This window comes from Hoplias malabaricus, chromosome 1 (assembly GCF_029633855.1).
Source record: "Hoplias malabaricus isolate fHopMal1 chromosome 1, fHopMal1.hap1, whole genome shotgun sequence".
NCBI lineage: Eukaryota > Metazoa > Chordata > Actinopteri > Characiformes > Erythrinidae > Hoplias > Hoplias malabaricus.
In genome coordinates, this window is record NC_089800.1 from 10,846,625 (window position 1) to 10,866,776 (window position 20,152).

The 20,152-nt window shown below is 38.1% G+C and overlaps 1 protein-coding gene across 6 annotated transcripts; it reads left to right on the forward strand.

The window, feature by feature from the left end:
* The first annotated feature begins 1,645 nt into the window (after positions 1–1,645).
* mak (male germ cell-associated kinase) lies at positions 1,646–20,117 on the forward strand. Of its 6 annotated transcripts, none has more exons than XM_066646675.1 (16): positions 1,646–1,798; positions 6,661–6,889; positions 8,206–8,260; positions 10,518–10,639; positions 11,718–11,797; positions 13,161–13,293; positions 14,794–14,965; positions 15,365–15,532; positions 15,631–15,879; positions 16,191–16,369; positions 16,531–16,673; positions 17,187–17,309; positions 17,903–17,977; positions 18,552–18,671; positions 18,990–19,085; positions 19,260–20,117. In XM_066646675.1, the coding sequence occupies exons 2-16, from the start codon at positions 6,783–6,785 to the stop codon at positions 19,418–19,420; spliced, it is 1,983 nt and encodes a 660-aa protein (XP_066502772.1). In that variant the 5' UTR covers positions 1,646–1,798; positions 6,661–6,782; the 3' UTR covers positions 19,421–20,117. The 6 variants fall into 6 exon arrangements, with proteins under 6 accessions (XP_066502772.1, XP_066502763.1, XP_066502789.1 ...); XM_066646666.1 differs by lacking the exon at positions 11,718–11,797 and adding an exon at positions 12,160–12,242; XM_066646692.1 differs by lacking the exons at positions 11,718–11,797; positions 18,990–19,085 and adding an exon at positions 12,160–12,242.
* Positions 20,118–20,152: the final 35 nt, after the last annotated feature.

Consider the following 20,152-nt stretch of genomic DNA (forward strand, 5'->3'; position numbering starts at 1 on the left):
GCCAATTTGGTAATACCAAAATTGCCTTAGGTCTGTGAGGAACTATATGGACAACTGCTTGTATTGTTCTCTTATCCTTCTGCGAACACTAAGGTTGGGATTTAATGACACCATGTGGGTGCGTGAGAGTGTATGTGCATGATAACAATGGTGCTTGACTTCTTCCTTTTCTGCAGCTCAGCCTATGTGCACCTGTGCACCCTCTTTACGCTCTGTGCTTTTTACCCGTGACACTTTTACAAGTCACAATACAGAGATGAGAGAAAAAGACAGAAAGAGACAGGTGAATAGAGAAGTGCTGGTAGAGGACTTGAAAACCAGAATCCATTTGTGTTTGTTGACCGGTTATAGTGGTCTAAAGTGCTCTGAGTTCTGTCTGAGGCTACCACTACCAAGCCTTGAGAGGCACTTTGAAGATGTCGATGACTCTCCTGAACCACTAGAATATTTCTGAATAGACTTGAATTTGGTATAGCATATGCATTTCTTGTTTTCTTGGGAGTAAATAGTCCTGTGTCAGAACATGAAAGTCAAGAAATAAAGACAATTGTTTCATATTAGTTTTCTCAGCGATGAGGAATATGCCTGTGATCTAATATGAAATTATTAAAAAGGGCAGAAATGTTTTAATAGAAAAAACATTAATTTTACTGGTGTTTGGTAATAATAGTAAATGCAGGCCTTTTAAAATGATCACATTTTTGTGCTAGTGTTGCTTATTTTTTTTTAAATACATATTTGTATATACATATTTTAATTAATTTCTATCTTGGTCCTTTGTGAAATTAAATTGTTCTTTGTTGTTTATCTTTGTGGTCCTATATCTGTGTATTATAGAGTAATAAAACTGGATTAAATAAAGCAATTTAAGAGCATTACCTCTGTACACAGTATTTCCTAGTGCTGATTTATGTGTAAATTAATTAACTTGAGCCAAAATCTAGACAGAGTGTAAAACAGAAATATATATTGTTTATATTGCTTTCTGTGGTCAGCTGTAACAGTTTCTCGTGAAATTCCACAGGGAAATGCTAAATGATAGTGAGCAGTCAAGAGTTTCCTAGGTTTAATAGCTTTTGTGCAGTGAGAGTGCCACCTCTTGGTGATATTAGGAACAGACATTATTTTTCTGGTAAAGAATTGAATTGGTCCTTGTGTTCTGATGAGGAGAGCCACGCAAGGCTACTTTAAATGAGGTAAAATTAGGTAGGATACTAATCTGATGTGTCTTTAGGAGCAGTGAAAAACCTTAAATAATAATAATAGTTTTTAATTATATTTTTATAAAATTATTTTAAATTATAAATATATATATATATTTTTTAATTGCAAGAACGTTATTTCGTGGGGTCTCTGAAAAAAAGTTCGGGACCACGCATGTACGTTGTTTCACTAAACGTAATTTCTACAAAATACATCCTTTTCACCACGATATGCACCGGACTTAATAGGGAACGTCGCCAAACGTTTTCTAGCTAAGTAGTAGTTAGCTAGCTGTGTTAATGAAGTCATGTAAAGTTTGAGTTGCTGTTATTTACCTGCTCTTAATAATGCTGTTATTTATGCGTGCCTCTGTTTACATTATTCAGCGTAGCGACGGTGACCAGTGGTCCGACTACAATTCCCACAAACCCGTGCTTGTGCTCCAGCGCGATGATTGGTGGGTTACACTGAGTTGGAGTCTCCGTTACCAAGGAGAGGGGACACACGCCTTATCGGCCAGAGCTCAACTTTATCTCCAACACAACTTATCTCCAGCTCCAGACAACGGACCAGGACCAGGGCGGTGTACACAGCGGTGAGTTTAAAAAAGTGGGAAAGAGGGTGAAGCACGGGGCAGTTAACGTTGAACAGTATTTTGAACCTAGATCTTACAGCTACAGCTGTCACACAGACGCTTAATGCGATTAGCTGGTTATTGTTAGCTTAGCTCACCACCACGGCTTAATATATGATATGTGACTCATATGTATAAGATACATTAAGTGTAGCATATTTACTATTTACAAATATTTAGAATAGTCATTTGTAAATTATCTAGTCATTAAAGTGCTGATTATTTTCACGATGCTGTTGTTACAGTTTCATATATTTATCTAAGGTAAAAAACAGTAAACTAGTTTAAAAATTCGATCACAGCAACCTATAAAAATAGATTTTTATTTTAGATCAATAATTTACAACATCATTTAAACCTGGGCGACAACGTGGCGCTACTGTCACGCAGCCGCAGAGTTTTGGAGTCGTGCCCAATGACTCTGTTTAGGCTCGAGACCCACGACAATAAGAAGCAGTTACAGAAAATGTAAGAAATAAAAAAAAGTAATTAAAGAATGAATGATTTATTAAATCCTATAGCCAGAATTATTTATGGAGGCCCTAGGCCACTATAACTATACTTTACATTTGAAAATGTTCAGATTTTATGTATTTTTACATGAGTGCATTAATTAATTTAACTTCTTATGCTCATAACTAATTTTAACAAATGAGCCATTATATGTTATGAAAACGTCACACCTTCAGCTAGAATTGGAACCTGAACTGAAGATCATAGGAAGAAAAAGCTTTGTGTTAAAGCCTTTAACCTAAATTTTACATTTTAATTAATATATGAAAATGAGTGAAAATTTGATAAAATATTCAAGTTACAGTGTTTTGATGTGGAAACGTGTTGTGGTTGGAGGAGTTCGCATTTGAGCCTGTTTTCTAAAAAAACAAAACAAAACAAACATCCATTTGAAAGGGACTATCTAGAATGTTATTAGAAAAAGGTGTTAAAGCTCATTTGTCATGATATGAGTGTGCATCATTGCCTACCAAGGACATGTCTTTTTCTGGGAAGCCCATGGTTATTTCAGCATGACAGTGCCAGGCCTTATTCTGCACATGCTACAACAGCATGGCTTTATAGACACAGTGCATGTGCTTTACTAGCCTGTCTGTGCTCCAGATCTGTCTCCTATTTTAAATGTATGGTAAAGAGGAGAATCAGGCTGATAGCAAATTGTTAAGCACCTTATGTCTCGTATCAGGAAAGAATGAACAAAAACTCCACTTACAAAACAAATGATTAGTAGCCTCACTTCCCAAACAATATAAAATGTGTAAATATGCCTCATATATATGCTCCTGTCAGCAAACCTTTCAGAATGGATAAATGTATTATTTTCTATATTTAATACTCAATTCATGCTATAAGCAAGTTTATGTTTTTTCGAGTTTCAGAGGTTAAATCTAACCTAGATAGATTTTTTTGTAGCTTAAACAATGTAGATTATGTTGCAGCACTCTTTGCATTTGCATTGTCTAAACTTGACTGATTTTACTTGGCTATTATAGAAAGTTAATAGCATATTACCAAGTAAAAACAAAAATAACACACGTGCTGTAATGTCAGTCTTGTGCTCTGTCTTGAGTGCCACACACTGCTTGCGTCTGTGTCTATGTGATGATTCACAGGCCTGTTGTTCAGAGTGAGTTTGTTTGTTCGTCGACCTTGAGAAGCATGTTAATGCCCCGCCCCCCCTACCCCCCACCCCCAATCACCCTCATTCATCTTTCTAAGTCCTTCTAAACCTCTTCTAGCTGATTACTCAGCACCAAAGCTCAGTCAGTGGAGACTAGCATGGAATTTTACGAATGCTCAACATGTCTTACACTCTGCCTTTCAAAACAGACATGTTTAAAATGTTAGAGAATTTACCGTTAGAGAGTTGGAGTGAATAAGGTCAATTTGTTCAACATTGTGCATAATTGTTTCATGTTGTACATTTTATTTAAAAGCTAATCAGACTGGTCTAAATAAACTTCAAACCTTCAATAAATTAGACTAGTTTGTATTTTGTCCCAGTTATTAATGAGAGCACAATGCCTAAGCTGCAATTTGTGTTATAGAACAGCCCTGCACTTTACAGTGTTTTCCTGGCTCTAGAACACTTATTTTAACCTTGTGAAATGGTTATTAAAGAGCTGATGCATTGTGAGAGTGGGGGATTCGGCATGGGAAAGGTACTTAACCTTCATTGAGAGTACTGATTTATGCTAAGTTTATGGTTTAGCAAAGCTGTCAGATTTAGCTTGGATCTCCTTTGCATCTCTAGGCTCTTGTCAGTAGTGGGTTAATAAATTATTCAGATTAACCCCCCGAACTTAAATACAACAATAAATGCCCTCAATATTGGATTGTATTGCAAGGGGGGAAAACATGCATGGAGGCACAACATGTCATGCCCCTGAAACTCCTGAAGCCCCAGTGTCTTGGGGTCCTTGGGTCAGTCTTCACCTTCAGTCACTTACTATGTTTGGTGTGTTCTACCCATGACTGCAACCTAATTTAAGCTTAGGCTGAGGATTGTCCAATAGGAATGTCCCTCAGCTATTTTCCTGTTGGACAAAACTGATTTTGGACTTAAGTCATCAGGCTAAACTGAAAAACACTGCTCTGTGGAATACCTTGCTGGACTGGGAAACACTGGCCCTGATTGTGTCCATCTTTCAGATTTAGTGAGGATCTCCTTTGCATCAATAGAGGATGCAGAAACTTCAATGAGATTTTTAAAGGCTAAGCACTACTTAATGGACCTCCATGAATATTTCACATTATTTTAGTTACTGACATATGAATTGAGTATGAATTAAAATGAAAATAGCTGCTTAATTTGCTTTAAAACTAACAATTGTATTAAATTAACCGAAAAACCCGAGCTCGCTACAGAAATTCTTGAACGCAACCGTGACGTCACTGGTGGACAACAGCTGAACAACGCCGCGGTAAAACACCGTTATGACTGACGGTTATGACAGTATTTAGCTAAATAACCAACATTATTCATGACAATAGCCTAGCAATAAGCTAAATTTAGAGGTACCGTTTTTCTTGTAAATGTGATCGAAGTCGAACTCGAATTCATCCGACACTATAAACCTCCGTAATGCAGCTACGTAGCCGAGTATAATCTGAACCACCGAGTTTAGCAAGTCAAGCTAACGTTAACTAACACCAACTAAAACAGGCAAAGTAAGTGTCCTTACCCTGTTTACCTCCATGTTACAGAGGCTCTTGAACACCTTTCGTTGGTGTCCTTACATGTCCATATTGTTGGAAAAGCGCCAGTGAAATGAGCACTACAGATAACGGAGTGAGCGGATGGTCCTTTCCAAAGTGCCCGTTTAAAGTTGACAAATTTAGTCAATTTTCTGGATATTTTGGGATCTTTGGGCCATTTGTGCACAGATGTCCCACTGTACATTGAATGATTGCAGCCAAAAACAACACACCTTTTCGTCAAATTAATTGCAGCTTCTAGAGTTGTTGTCCACCATCTACGTCACATACAAGACGCCTATTAGAGTTTCCGAGCACCTTTGGGGGGAGGACCAACGGTCTTTTAAACCTTATTCCTTGAATTAGTAAGAAATAACATGTTTTCTGACTATCAATAAACACAGGTTAGGAACTCAAATTACACTGTATTTATTTGTTTGACACTTTCATAGAGCTGGTGCTTAGCCTTTAAGCTGCTTGTTTTGTATCTAATTAACAATGTTAGTAAAAGATTTGAACTGGAAGAAAACCTGGCTTAACAGACAAAAAAACTAAATATTTCACTCTAACCCATCACTTTTGTGATGTACAACTCCAAAACCTTACGTCATTTATTTTGGTGATGTGATTATGTAAAATATTTTTGGAATGTCCTGGCCAGATATATAATGATCACACTAAATGACATTTTTGTCTGTATTTGGAAAATCTTTGAATATTAATAATAATTTAAATAATAAAACAGAATAATATTTAATTAACTTATAATAATTATTTAATTAATGAGCTTTGTCTTTATTGTAGAAAATATAAAACTGTATATTTAAAATGTCCTTCATTCATTAAACAGAAAAAAATGCAAAGACTGCAGGCATTTGCAAAATAAAAGTCTTTAAGTAGTTGTACCCACAATAGTAAATAATAGTAAAATAAATGTGAAGTAAAATGACATTCATGAAAGGAGTAATGAAACAGATTAAAAATAATAGCCTATTGAGTGCAGGCATATTATACTTCATATTGAGAGCAGTGATGTAATATTTAGGGAGCAATGTTTCCTCAGTATTGAAAGACAACACTTTCTTCTGCCTTGAAATCTGTTTGACAGGCAGTCAGGGAGATTGAGTATGAGCCCAAAAGCAGTAAGCTGATGTAAGATCCTATTTACTTCTTTTGTGTGTGGTTAATCACCTGACCTGGCTTAATCATTTCCCCTCGGGATGTGGCTCTTCATAAAGAATAAATCTCAGGAGAGGATGATGATGTCATGGGGAAAATGATCACATTGTCACGTTGAATGTTCAGTAGGAAAAGCTTTAGCCATTTAAGGAGTTCTTCCTTCCTCATTTAACTAGTATGCAGCCAACTTTTGGAGCATGTGGTTTCCCTCATTAGTAATCCTCTTAGAGCTTGTGCTTCTTTCCAACACAATTCAATGTACATTTCAGGCATCCACTGAAAGTGGAATTCCACTTATTTATTTGTTTGTTTATTTGATTGTTAATTTGTTTGTTTATTTGCATTGTTTTGAAGCTCACTTCACAGTTACAATTTCACAAATGTAGAATAAAATACACCATAAAAACCATTTGCTTTTCTTCTGATTGCATTAGAGGTTTTGGAATGGTCTGCTCAACATAGTGGATATGTGATTGAGCCACATCACTGGGCTGGTGAGGCAGGAGGTTTGCTGTACTCTGTTTCATCTGAGAGGTGGAGGAAGCTGCATGAGTGTATGAGGATGAACCGCTACACTACTCTGAAACAACTGGGGGATGGCACCTACGGTAGTGTTCTGATGGGGAAGAGCAATGAATCCGGAGAGCTGGTGGCCATCAAGAGGTACGAAAAAATAAATAGCGTGTTTGTGGTCTCTGTAATGTGTACACCATAAAATGCACTGCTTTTGTGTTTTCTCTGCTCTAAGGCAAATTATCAAATAGCAAAATCTTATTTTTCAGTAGATGTCACAATAGGTTGCTAGCTGTTTAAAGCCAGTGATGTTGGGGCATCTCCACTCTACACACAAACCCTGCACTCCAGACTCAACTAAATAGTTACATTATCCCGCCTGATCAACACACCATTGTGTGGTCTACAGTATTGTCCCTGCCCACTTGCAACCCTGACAGGATCAGAACAAACCCATTTGCCCAGGGATGATTTCAGCAGCAGCCAGGTCACTCCAGTTTACAAGTCTGCTCTTTCAGCAGGGGCAAGTAAGCTGAATTATGAATGGCCCAATGAGACACTGTTGTAGCTGCCCAGGAATAGTTGGTTACCATGCAAAACGATACTCCAGTGACGGTGAAAGGAGTGAAAGTGCATAGGCTTGTGTTGCCTCGGTGTCCCATCAACAAAGGTGCAATATCGGCCAGTTGTGCCTTGGGTTACATAATTCTTCATGCACTTACAAGCAGGCTCAGATCCCTGCCTGGATTAGTTTTCACGTGCTGCTCTGCTCACCAACTGCTATGCTAGGGCTGGACTGTACATAGCAACACTGCAATTTTTTGTGCGCCTAGTAAAACTGGTTTTAGCCTAAAATAATCCAGGCTCATCAGTTGCTTTCAAACAATTGCTTATTTGTGAAATACTTGGTCTTTGTTTAAAATATTCCCTTTTCTGTTACTTGCTCTATAGGATTTTGGGCTGCACTGGTTTCTTTGACACTTTTCACAAGATAGAAAATGTATACAATAGTTAACTTAAGACTACTTAAGATTAAGTAAGATTTATGATAAAAAAAAAAAGGCTTGATGGAAACAGTAATTTTAAAGGTACTGCTTTGCATAGAAGAAATATGATAAATTGTTCCCAGTTTTTGAAAGAAGTAGCTGATACAATCTTATTTAAAGAACCCCCAAATAGTCATCCAGAAGTATACAGGTATTGTTTTTGAGTGTAGGCCAGGCCATGTCATGCTCTTATATTCTTAAGTTCATATAAGAATTTCAGGCAGGGATATGTATTTAAAATAACTTGACGAAACGTGCAAATATAGCTAAACCTGAATGAAAGCTTGTAACCACAAATGAGCATTGTACTTTCCTTTTTTATGTTAGAGCTAGTTTGTTTTATTGAACCATTCCTTCAGAAGATTGTGCTTTGTTATTAATGAAACCTTGGAGATTGAGGCCATTGTTTAAACTCCACAGAATGAAGAGGAAGTTCTACTCGTGGGAGGAATGTATGAACCTGAGAGAAGTGAAGGTGAGAACTCCAGCAATAGTAAATATGTCAAAATTTGTGTAACATGTTTTACAAATAGATCGACAAAATATAAAAGAAAACTCACAGGTGAGAAATGGCAGGAAAACCTCCCTTGGAGCTGGAGGAAGAATACTTAGGAGAAAACAAGACTCACAAGGGGGACCCATCATCCTCTGGTCAAAACCACATACACGTTATTGATAAAATGTCACAGTTCCACAGTTATGCTCAGGTTTACTGATGTAATCATAGTAGTGATGATAAGAATAATAAAACTAATGATGGTTAGTGGCTATAATAATAATATTAATAATAATAATAGTATTAAAATTAGATTACTTGTAACCCCCAAGGAAGTTCTTTATGTATTGATTTAAATTTGTCTAGTACAGAGAATGTAAACATTATGAGAATATGACGAATGAAATTTGACTAAAACAGACTAACTAAAAGGATACATAGACAAGGGAGCACCTTGCAACATTGGCAGTGACGGTGTGCAAGCGGAACAATGACAGCACCAGCAACTGTCCTGTAGTGGTTCACTGCAATTCCCTATGTTCATGAACCCCTGGATCCACAAACTTTTATCTAAAGGGAAAGATTATTTACCAAAAGCTAATCCAAACAACTACATTTTGTGCCTAGACCTGTAGATGGTGACTGCGTCTGGACACTATTTGGAAGTTTACTCCAGATTTGGGAGACTTTATAAGAAAAAGGATCTTCCCCCACCTTATATCAGATAATTATTACTTTATCACTGCACACTGATAAATGTGCAGCTAAGTCAGTTATTCTTTAAAAAATTATGAGTAGGTTGCTGGCAGCATGTAAAAATTCATTACTGTATGTTCTTATTTATGACTGGATTAGTTATGCTAATCTAAAGAATTTCAAATAAAGTAAAGTTGTCACAGTGTTTCTGGTGAATATCAAAATATTTTTGGTAAATTTCACATACTTCACCACCTTTAACTAATACTTTCTGGCTGTATACATAATTATAGCCTGCAGGAGTGGCTTCATTTAGTGCTGAACATTCATCAAGTCCTATCCAAGTTTCACTGAGACATCACATTTCTGAGTAATTATAATTTAATTCACAATGATTGTTTTTAAATAAGGGGATCTTATATTGACTAGACAAACTTTAGGGCAGAGGAGCTACTGGTGCAATTTGTTCATGATGATTTAATAGTTATTTAATTGTTTGTTTGTTAATACAGGCTGTTTGAATTTTTTACATTTACTTCGGGGCACAGACAGACTCAGTGATATAGGGTTTGTATGTATTATTAAGAGTGGGCATTGATGATATATCATTCACTTCAATACAGGCAGAGCACTGGCCAAATGAATTAGTATCCTTAAAAGTATTCTTAATATCACATACATGGTCGCTGTTTAGTCTATTGGCCTGAATACTTTGGTTGGGTAGAATCAGTCACTTCTGGTGCAGGACCTCCTCTATGTTCCTAGCAAGAACTATTTACACCAGGCCAAGCAGGTGAAGGCCATTTCCGCCTGTTAGAGGACTGAACGCCCACACAGTCCACACTGACATTGCCTCACTAGTCCTAGAGCCAGGAGTGGAGCAGAATGGCCTGCTGTATGCCTTACTTCTCTGTTAGTAGGAGGGTATAGTGCCAGAGACGATGATCTTCCCGGTCGTCTATCTTCTCCTGAACAGTGCACAGACACTTGTAGCTGTGCTCCTTCAGGGCAGGCTGCATTGTGTGGAGATGTGGTTTGTCCCCACAATGGTGCCAAAGTCATCACTCTGCTGCAGCACCAGTGGTGTGGTGGGTGGGTCTCAGCTTTCATCAACTACGCTGATATGTACCCAGCCCTTCTCTGGTGCAGGAGTTATGATGATGACCCACAGGATCCACTGCAATGGTAGAACTGAGGTAGAGACAGCCATTTAGAATGTCTCGGGCTACCCCCAGGCTTGTCTTTTGCCGGTGGAGCACAGTCTGCCTCAACAGCAGCTGGATCTGGTCACCCAGCTGATTGAGCCCCTTGCAGAATGTCTGCAGAGCCCCTTCCTCAGTGGTCTCCATGTTTACCAACAGTCTAGACAAAATAAAAAATGTTGCACTTCTGTTTTCATTGTTAAACTCCTATAACCTCAGCAGCTTTTTTGTTTAATGTGCTTCTTGGATTCCTACCCTTATGTTTTAATGTCCACATATCAGCTGTAAATCTATGGCATGTTTCAAAACAAATATGGTGTATGTATGTGTGTTTTCAGTCTCTAAAGAAGCTCAATCATGCTAATGTAGTGAAGCTAAAGGAAGTCATCAGAGAAAACGACCACTTGTACTTTGTCTTTGAGTACATGAAAGAGAATCTCTACCAGTTGATGAAAGACAGGTAAGAAGTGGCTTTGCACATGTCTAAAATCTCTCTTGAATGTGTCACTTGGCTTGATATCTGGTGACTACAATGATTTATGTTTCAGCATGAAGTAAAGGTGATCAGTCAGAATAAATGTATTGATTTGCATTGACTTTTGTTTCCAAATCTATGTAATTGGTGTCTATGTTGGAAATACTGTTTATTTAGACACAGTCTGCTCAAATCTTGCAATAACACTCTAAATCCCATAACGTAGAGTGGCTCTTCTTTTACATTTATGCTATTTAGCAGACGCTCTTGTCCAGAGCAACTTACAAAAGTGCTTTGTGTTCAATCAGAGTTTATATCCTAGCTAGTACAAATAGGTTAGAGTTGAAAATACTCTTAAGTTCACACACTGCCAACACAGGGCCAGTGCTGATACCTACAAAGAAAAGTGGAGAATTAAACATAGAATAACTGCAATTCCAAGAAAGTCCACATACATAGCTCTCACATAAATGCTTCAGAAAGAGATGGGTCTTCTTGGAGACCTCAAGAGAGTCTGCTCTTGGGACAGCCAGTCAAGTTCAAGCAGAGTATTGACGCTTGACTTCCATGTATCTTGAAGTGTGGTGTGTCAAGCTGGGCTGTGCTTGAAACTCGAAGGGCTTGTGGTTTATAGGCAAGCATTGAATTTTTAAATCTGATGCAGGAAGCCAGGGAAGGACCACAGTAATGGGGAGTCACACAAATGTATGAGCTTCAGACTAATTTAATCTGTTACTCAGATCTTTTCCTGCTGCTATCTTGATCCAATATCAAGCTCAACTGGACCTGCTTACCATATACATGCCACGTGCTAGAAAGTTATTTAGTATTTATTGTACAATCCAAAGCTCCATTATGGAGGCTTCTTCACATTTTGTTTATTTTGTTTCCTAGGTCATGTGTTCAGTTTTTCTGTCAATTTGTCACCTATTAGTCGATTGTATTGTTCATAATGAGCCTCAGATTGTGTAATAAATATTGCTGTATAATGCATATGAGAATCTTTATACTCTATCCATTTTAGAATTAATCACTTGACACTGTGTCGGTTGTTTGTCTCCAGAAACAAGTTGTTCCCTGAGTCAGTCATCAGGAACATAACCTTTCAGATATTGCAGGGATTATCATTTATTCATAAGCATGGTAGGTTTACTGTCTCAGGACTGTGATATTCGTGTTATACAAAGTAGAACAGCTGAGCCAAGCCTGTGTTGATTGAAAATACTGTCAATGAGTCTGGCACACCCCCACAATGCCTCAGCTGTTCTCTTCATCTCTTTAGTAACAGGATGTGCGAGTGTCTCAAGTGTGGACACTGGACTCGATCTAAGAAGCTTACACTTACAGCTAAATGCATTTTCAAGCTATTAGGTTCATGCCACATAACAACTCAGACATTCTCGCACAACCTGTTGGGGAAATGCTTTGGGGATTCTCTTTCCTTATTTCTGCTTTTCTTTTTCTTCCCCCCCTTTCCTTTTGTGCATGAAAATCTTTGTCATCAGGGAAAATAAGATGTTCACTGAAAATGAAATAAGGAACATCATGTTTCAAGTTCTCTCTGGCTTGGCATTTGTGCACAAGCATGGTAAGATTGTATGTGTAGTGTGTCCTATCTTTCTTTTTTTTTTCGTCTTTGCTTTCTGTCTTATGTAGAAGCTCCTTATCACTCCCTCTAATGTAGAGAGCCTCTCCATATTATGTTACAGAATTTCAGAAATAAATCCATATATTAAAAGGGCACAGATAGCAGACAAATTGCCATTCTTAGTAGAATGTGCTACACATTTTACAGGTCCTTTTTATTGTATTGTTGGAGGATATCAATTATCTGTCGAGCTATGTTTTTTGTTTAAGTATCCTCTAACACTGCAGTGTCTGGCTACAGAGCTGCTCTTAGGTGGTGAACCACTTGCTACCTACAAATGGCACTAAAAACTTTGAAACACTACTGTGCCATATATGCTCACACCAGTGCCATGCCACTGAACTACGTCTTGTAGTCAGTTCAGTGATTCATGAGGCAGAAGAGGCCTGACAGTTTGCATAGAACAGATGGCCAAAAACCTTCTAATTACAGTTGTATATGGATGGACCACATAATATCACATCATGTTCAATGAGGAATAAGAAATCCTTTCTCAATGCTTAAATGTATTATGATTCACAATACCTTTTACAGTTTATCAGCAGTTCACATTCAGTGCTACAGTAAATCTAATTAAATAGTGCTAATTATGCTTTTTATTATGAAAAATGCAACTGATCAGTGTTACAATATGGCTAAAATAAAGCCTAGTGTGGTAATGTATATTCTATTATGTGCCTTGCTTTTTAATCTGATGAAACATTACAGGGCTTGGTTCTTGGCTCTTTCAGCTGTTTTCTTTAGTTGTTTTTCTGCATAGAGACTTGCACTGGTATGGTGGGTAACCTTTATAGTCATTGTTATATAATTGAACATGACTGATTGTTGGTAAAAATATTTTTATGAACCGTTCTGTAGGGTTTTTCCATCGGGATATGAAGCCAGAGAATCTACTGTGTATGGGTCCTGAGCTAGTTAAAATAGCGGATTTTGGTCTGGCCAGAGAGATCCGCTCTCAGCCTCCCTACACGGACTATGTCTCCACACGATGGTGAGAGATTTTCTTCTTAGCCTCTGGTCAGATGTTAACTTTCATATTATTAGAGAACGCTGAACTACAAACTGGATTCCAAAAAAGTTGGGACACTAAACAAATTGTGAATAAAAACTGAATGCAATGATGTGGAGGTGCCAACATCTAATATTTTATTCAGAATAGAACACGAATCACAGATCAAAGTTTAAACTGAGAGAATGTATCATTTTTAGGGAAAAATATGTTTCAAAATTTCATGGCGTCAACAAATCCCAAAAAAGTTGGGACAAGGCCAGTTTTTACCACTGTGTGGCATCCCCCCTTCTTACAACACTCAACAGACGTCTGGGGACAGAGGAGACCAGTTTCTCAAGTTTAGAAATAGGAATGCTCTCCCATTCATGTCTAATACAGGCCTCTAACTGTTCAATCGTCTTGGGCCTTTGTTGCACCTTCCTCTTTATGATGCGCCAAATGTTCTCTATACGTGAAAGATCTGGACTGCAGGCTGGCCATTTCAGTACCCGGATCCTTCTCCTACGTAGCCATGATGTTGTGATTGCTGCAGAATGTGGTCTGGCATTATCTTGTTGAAAAATGCAGGGTCTTCCCTGAAAGAGATGACGTCTAGATGGGAGCATATGTTGTTCTAGAACCTGAACATAGTTCTCTACATTAATGGTGCCTTTCCAGACATGCAAGCTGTCCATGACACAAGCACTCATGCAACCCCATACCATCAGTAATGCAGGCTTCTGAACGGAGCAATGATAACAACTTGGGTTATCCTTGTCCTCCCTGGTCCGGATGACATCCCAGTGTTCCATAAAGAACTTCAAATCGTGACTCATTTTTTGAATTTTGAATCAACATATTTTTCCTTTAAAATGTTACATTTACTCAGATTAAACTTTTGATCTGTCATCTGTGTTCTATTACGAATAAAATATTGACATTTGCCATCTCCACATCATTGCATTCAGTTTTTATTCACAATTTGTCTAGTGTCCCAAACTTTTTTGGAATCCGGTTTGTACATAAAGGAAATGTGATTTTTATTTTATTCTACATAAATATCTGCAGGCATATGACCTTTTGGTACAGTTGGTACAGTTTTCTTACAGTTAAGAGCAAACTGATTTATTCCCATCATACATTTTGATTTATAGTGAAAACGTATTCAAATTACTGTTGATAAAATCACTTAAATTAAAATTGCAGCTGATTTATATAAATGCATAACTTCTGAATGATATCAGCATCTACTATATCTTAAAGAATGGACTTAAGCTAACAGTAAGTTGCCGTCAACTATACATTCCCATATTCTTTAATTTATTTATCACGATTTGTTGTATATAATGATGATTGAGACTGTATGTTCAAGGATAATTGTACCTGTGAACAGTACTGGAAAACAATCTTTTGGGCTTTTGCCTGTTAAAACAATCATTTTTAATTTTGCTTTCACTGTGTCTGGCATTGGCATTTGAAACCTGTGTGTGGTTTGTACAGGTATCGAGCTCCAGAGGTCCTCTTGAGGTCATCAATGTATAGTTCACCCATTGACATGTGGGCAGTGGGTTGCATCATGGCAGAGCTTTACACCTTACGACCCCTTTTCCCTGGCAACAGTGAAGTTGATGAGATCTTCAAAATTTGCCAGGTGCTTGGTACAGTCAAGAAGGTATGTTAACTACTAAAATAGAATGTAATATGGCAGTGTTGCTTTAGTGTCTCTGGCTTATATTGGAGCTCATGACTCAAGACGGAGCGTCAGTGAGGTGTTCTACCTCATTTAAAGCTCATATATGTTTTTAGTTGGTTGTTAGGTAAGAGCAGGTGTTTGCAGACACTTTTTGCTTCTGCAAATTTCAAAAACTTTTTTTATGATGTAATTGCGTGTAACAACAATGGACATCTACTGAGGTTATTCCAACAAGCATAAGGTGACACAAAGTCGGTTTTCACAACCCTAGAAAGTGTTACTGACACACATTGGAAAAGAATGGTTTTGTAGGTTTGTCATGTAGCCTGCTGACCTTTTCATTATGATATACTAAATTTAAATTCTCTGCACCTGCAGACCGATTGGCCAGAGGGATATCAGCTGGCTGCAGCAATGAACTTCCGCTTCCCTCAATGTGTGCCCACACCTCTGAAGACCCTCATTCCCAATGCCAGTAATGAAGCTCTCACATTAATGAAAGATCTTCTGCAGTGGGACCCAAAGAAGAGGCCAACGGCTGTGCAGGTTTGTCCCAAGAAGCTGCAAGATGTTTATTTTGGAAAAAACTTTTATTAATACCAGGCTGAAATGATCTCCAAGTGACTGAAGCTTTTATTAACCAGGCACTGAGGTACCCCTACTTCCAAGTGGGCCAAGTGTTAGGCCCCCGAGCGCAGACCCCTGACGTCCGAAAGATGCAGACGAAGCTAGCTCAGCTCAGTGAGCCCAAAACCGAACTGCAGTCAGCTTCAGAACCAGTCCTACGCTCTCAGACCAAGGTCCAGGGGAGAAGCTTCCATCAGCCATTGCAGCAAATCCCTCTGCCTCAAGCAGATCGCCAAGTTGAGCCTCTACCACTTAATACACAAAAGGTGAAGGATTCTCAATGGAACGATAAGGAATGTCTTTTGGATTTTAATAGATCACATTAGGGCACTGAGTATGCAGCAGTGTGAAAAAGTTTTAAGGTGTAGTGATTGCCACAAAAACATTACCATGGCATTTTGATCCACAGTCTTGCAGTGTGACTGCTGCTACAACAACTGTTTTAAAGCAATCCATAGGCATTGGTTGAAATAAACTTTTCCTGTCAAATTTAAATCATAATAACAGATTAAAATACGGGTTTTAGAGCAAGCATTCTTTTCTAATCAGTACCAAATATCTGATTTTATTCCTGAAGAGGTCGGTGGGAAATGAGAACAGTTTGTCAGGACTGAAGAGTGGACGGAGACGGTGGGGGCAGACCAAGCTGTCTGACAGCTGGGATGAATCCGATCGCTCAGACACTGCTGCGTCCACCTCAAAGAAGCCTAGCATGGGTTTAGAAGAAGGCAAAACAAACAAGGAGTTTATTTCACCGTAAGAGGGGTTTCATATTTTTATGTTTGAACTTTTTAAAGTCTGCAGATAATGTTTTTTAGCACCTCCTATGTTCAGTCTAAGAATATTTTGGTATTTTTTACTTCTAGTGATGTATTGACCATTTCATTGCATTTTCTTCCCCGTTTTCTGTGTATTAGGCCAAAGGAACAAAAACCTCTCTACACATTTAGCACTGTAACAAAACTACCGAGCAACATCAAAACCAACCAGCCAGACTCCAATCTACAATGCACTTCTTCAGCTAGACAGCATTATCTGCGCCAATCAAGATACCTGCCTGGCAAGTTTGCTTTGATTTTGTTTTTGTTTCTTACTTAAAATTAACTTTTTAATTTTAAGTAACTTAACTTGTTACTTAAAATTAAACTACTTCACATGACAACTGTGTGACAGACCAGTGTCATTCATTCATTCATTGTCTGTAACAGCTTAACCATTTCAGGGTCACAGTTGGTCCGGAGTGAACACTACCTGGAGCTACTGCTAAAATGCTTTTAAAGTGATGATTATTTTTGTGTATAAGCGGTAATGGCTACCGTCACTTGCATCAACATAAGGAACCTTTTAAGGAAATACATATGAGTTTTTGTACACCCACATAGACAGTAAAGAATAGTTTTGTAGCCTATACAATGCTGTTCAGGGAATGCTCAGATTTATGATCATTGCATTCAGTATCCCTACTTCATACTGTTAAATATTCTATGGCCACAAGGTGATGTATCTTCTTATGTAATTTCTGTAACAATAGTAAAGGTATAATAAATATAGTATTTATAAACATCTATTTCAGGTTTGATTAGTAAGAGCACACCCTCAGCTGGAGAAAAGGAGTCTCAGAGAGAGAACATACCGGCCCAACACAACAAAACACTCGCACCTATTGGAGGAGCACCGGGTCCCCGAGTCAGTTCAGGTAAGCTTACATATCGTCGCTGTCCAATTAAAACCATGCATCTCCGTTTTTGGGGAATTTTAGTTTACTTCATCATTTGAACACAGCAGATGTCCTTCACATTGTGTGTACATTTCATGATGAATGGACCAATAGAAATTGGACAGTGGTGATATAAGAAGAGCAGTGTGTTTGCCAGCAGCTGTCAGAATAACAAGGCTATGCATATGAAGGCAGAACACCACCCCCCAAAAATGTGGGGTTCCTAGTTGTCAACACTTGGCAGGAACAATAGACTGATTTAAACGCTCATAAGTAGCTTGACTGTGGCAGGGACCAAGTCTTCCATTATTCATAGGCCATCTGATCGACACTCAATATAAAACCACCTTGCAGACATTTGCTTTATTCAGAGGATCTGGATAGTGTGCCGATATCAAATGACCCTCATATTGCTGACCAGTAAAGCATCACTGCCCAGACACAAGTTCTTCTCTCCATTCACAAGCTGCTTTTGGCACTTCTGCTTTTGAGCTTCGTTGTTTCTTTTACTGTATTGTTTCTTGCCTTCATTTCTCCTTGCATGCTTCCTTCGCTTCTCTCATTATCCCCAGAAGCAGAAGTGTGTGGCACTAAGGCCTCAGATAAGCCCAAAGAACGGCTACTAGAGAAAATTGAACAGCCCACAGGTATCCACAACTCTGACAGTGTTGTTCTTTATCACTGACACTAACTGTCATCAACTTTGCTTAGCGGGCAGGACAAATTGTGCTACTGAAACTAATTGTGCATTGAATGACCTCTCTGTACTATGCCTGCATGCTTTCATACCAACTGATAGAAGGTTGGACAAGCTTCATGGAACAAACTAAAATATATTTTACATTGATAATCCAAACTTGGCCGGAAAGGGCATGTGTAACAGTTTACACAACTAATGTTAGCTTTGTTAAATGATCATATATCCCAATTTAAAAATAAACATAAAAAAAATCTCAATGACTGTAACAATGATGTTGTCTGTCACACTTTGTTATTATGTTATTATTTATAAAGCTGAGCATGTACAGAACTATTATCGCCTGAGTAAATTTCAATAGGGCTCCAACACAAAACGTCATAAAGGGTAACCTCATGTAGAAGCAATCACATTACAATTTGGACCACAAATTTGAGAAAATTAAGCACATTTTCATCAGCTCACAAACTAATTATGGTAAATAATGTACGATTTGTAACTTAACATATATGTTTGTCTTGTAGGTAACTTTGTCAGCACCACGTATAATCTCTCTGGGGGTTATACCCCATCTTTCCAAAAGAAGGAGGTTGGATCTGTTGGACAGAGGATTCAGCTTGCACCAATTGGAAACCAGCATGCCCGTAAGTATTAAAACTCATGAAGCACTCATGTCATTTGATAATTAATGTCACTAATTATGTTGAGGTCCAGCTACTACACATTCTAAAATACCAGCAGATTTTAATCATTTATTTTCAGCAGAGTGTGATGTTTTCATTAAAGACACTTTCTGTTGAAGTCCATTGGATGATTTTTGTCCCGGTTGCTCCATAGAAGCTTTACCTGTATTTGGCTAAAATAAACTGCTTCAGGCAAATGCTTATTAATTGTATCAGACCTTTTCTTTCCTGTTTCTTTCGTTAATCTTCATCAATGCTTTTACGTTTCCTTCCTCTTAGTTGATCTTTCTGCTACTGCTGATTCTAAAACTGTCAAAACAAAGCCTTCAAAACCAAAACCTGCTGCCTCTTCTTCACTGAATGAGAGTTCTGAAGGTAAAGCGTAGGGCCTTGTTCACCTAGATGGAAAAAGCCAAGCAGTTGAAATTGAGAGTAGAATTGTCTCTTCTATTTGGGGGGGGGAAGGAGAACCCCACCCCCTTTCCTGGACTTTACCCATTTGCTTTGTCTTATTAACTTTGCCTCTTGTTTTTGAACGCTGCATTTTAGATTTCGATGGGTGGAAAAGAAGAGCAGAAAAATCGCAGGTCAAAGGACCAAGTTACTCAGCCTTGGGGAGAAACTCTGGAAACCTGCTCTCTCGAGCAGCTCCTGTCCAACCTGTCCATGGCCGAGTGGACTGGGCCGCAAAGTACGGGAACCATCGGTAGCACACCTTCAGATTGGCTCGAGTAGGTTGGAGCTGGCCCATCTGGACTGAAGTGGGGCCTTGTTACAACTCTGATAATTATTTATTTAAACCTGATGCTGTCAAGGATCTGCAAAATCACTTTGCAAGTTTCTTGCTGGAACATGTCGGATGTCCTCATACTGATATGATGATATCCAGTTGAAATGTCATTCCTACAGTTTCATTATTAAAATGTGCTTTAATTATACAGTGGACTAAAGGACTAAAGGTTTTAAAGGCCTCTGCTGTTGCTAATTTGCAGTTTGAGGCAGTTTGTGTAAATCCCATTGTGCTTTGATTAGAGTTTAGAGCTGTGTAAGTCAAAAATGGTAATGTTTGTTATAGTTAGGACCTAAACTGTTCAGTTTTAATAATAGTATTTAAATTATTTTGTATTTATCACTTTTTCCTTTTTTTTGCTAAATATGATTTTGTAGAAAATATTTCTCTTTACTGATTAAAATTATTCTTAATTCACAACTGATAAAAGTCTGATTTGAAGCCTTGGAAAGTAGGCACTGATGACTGTGACTTTCAGTACATTTTCTATGTCAGTTCTTCAGAACAGAATGTATTTATAGGAGAATTACTAAGATTGTTTACGGTAATCTTGATTGATGAAGTTTTGGCCTACATGTATTTTTTAATATATTTATGGTGGTGTCGATTTTGTTTTATAGAAGTGTTACCCAAATAACAACCAGATTTCATT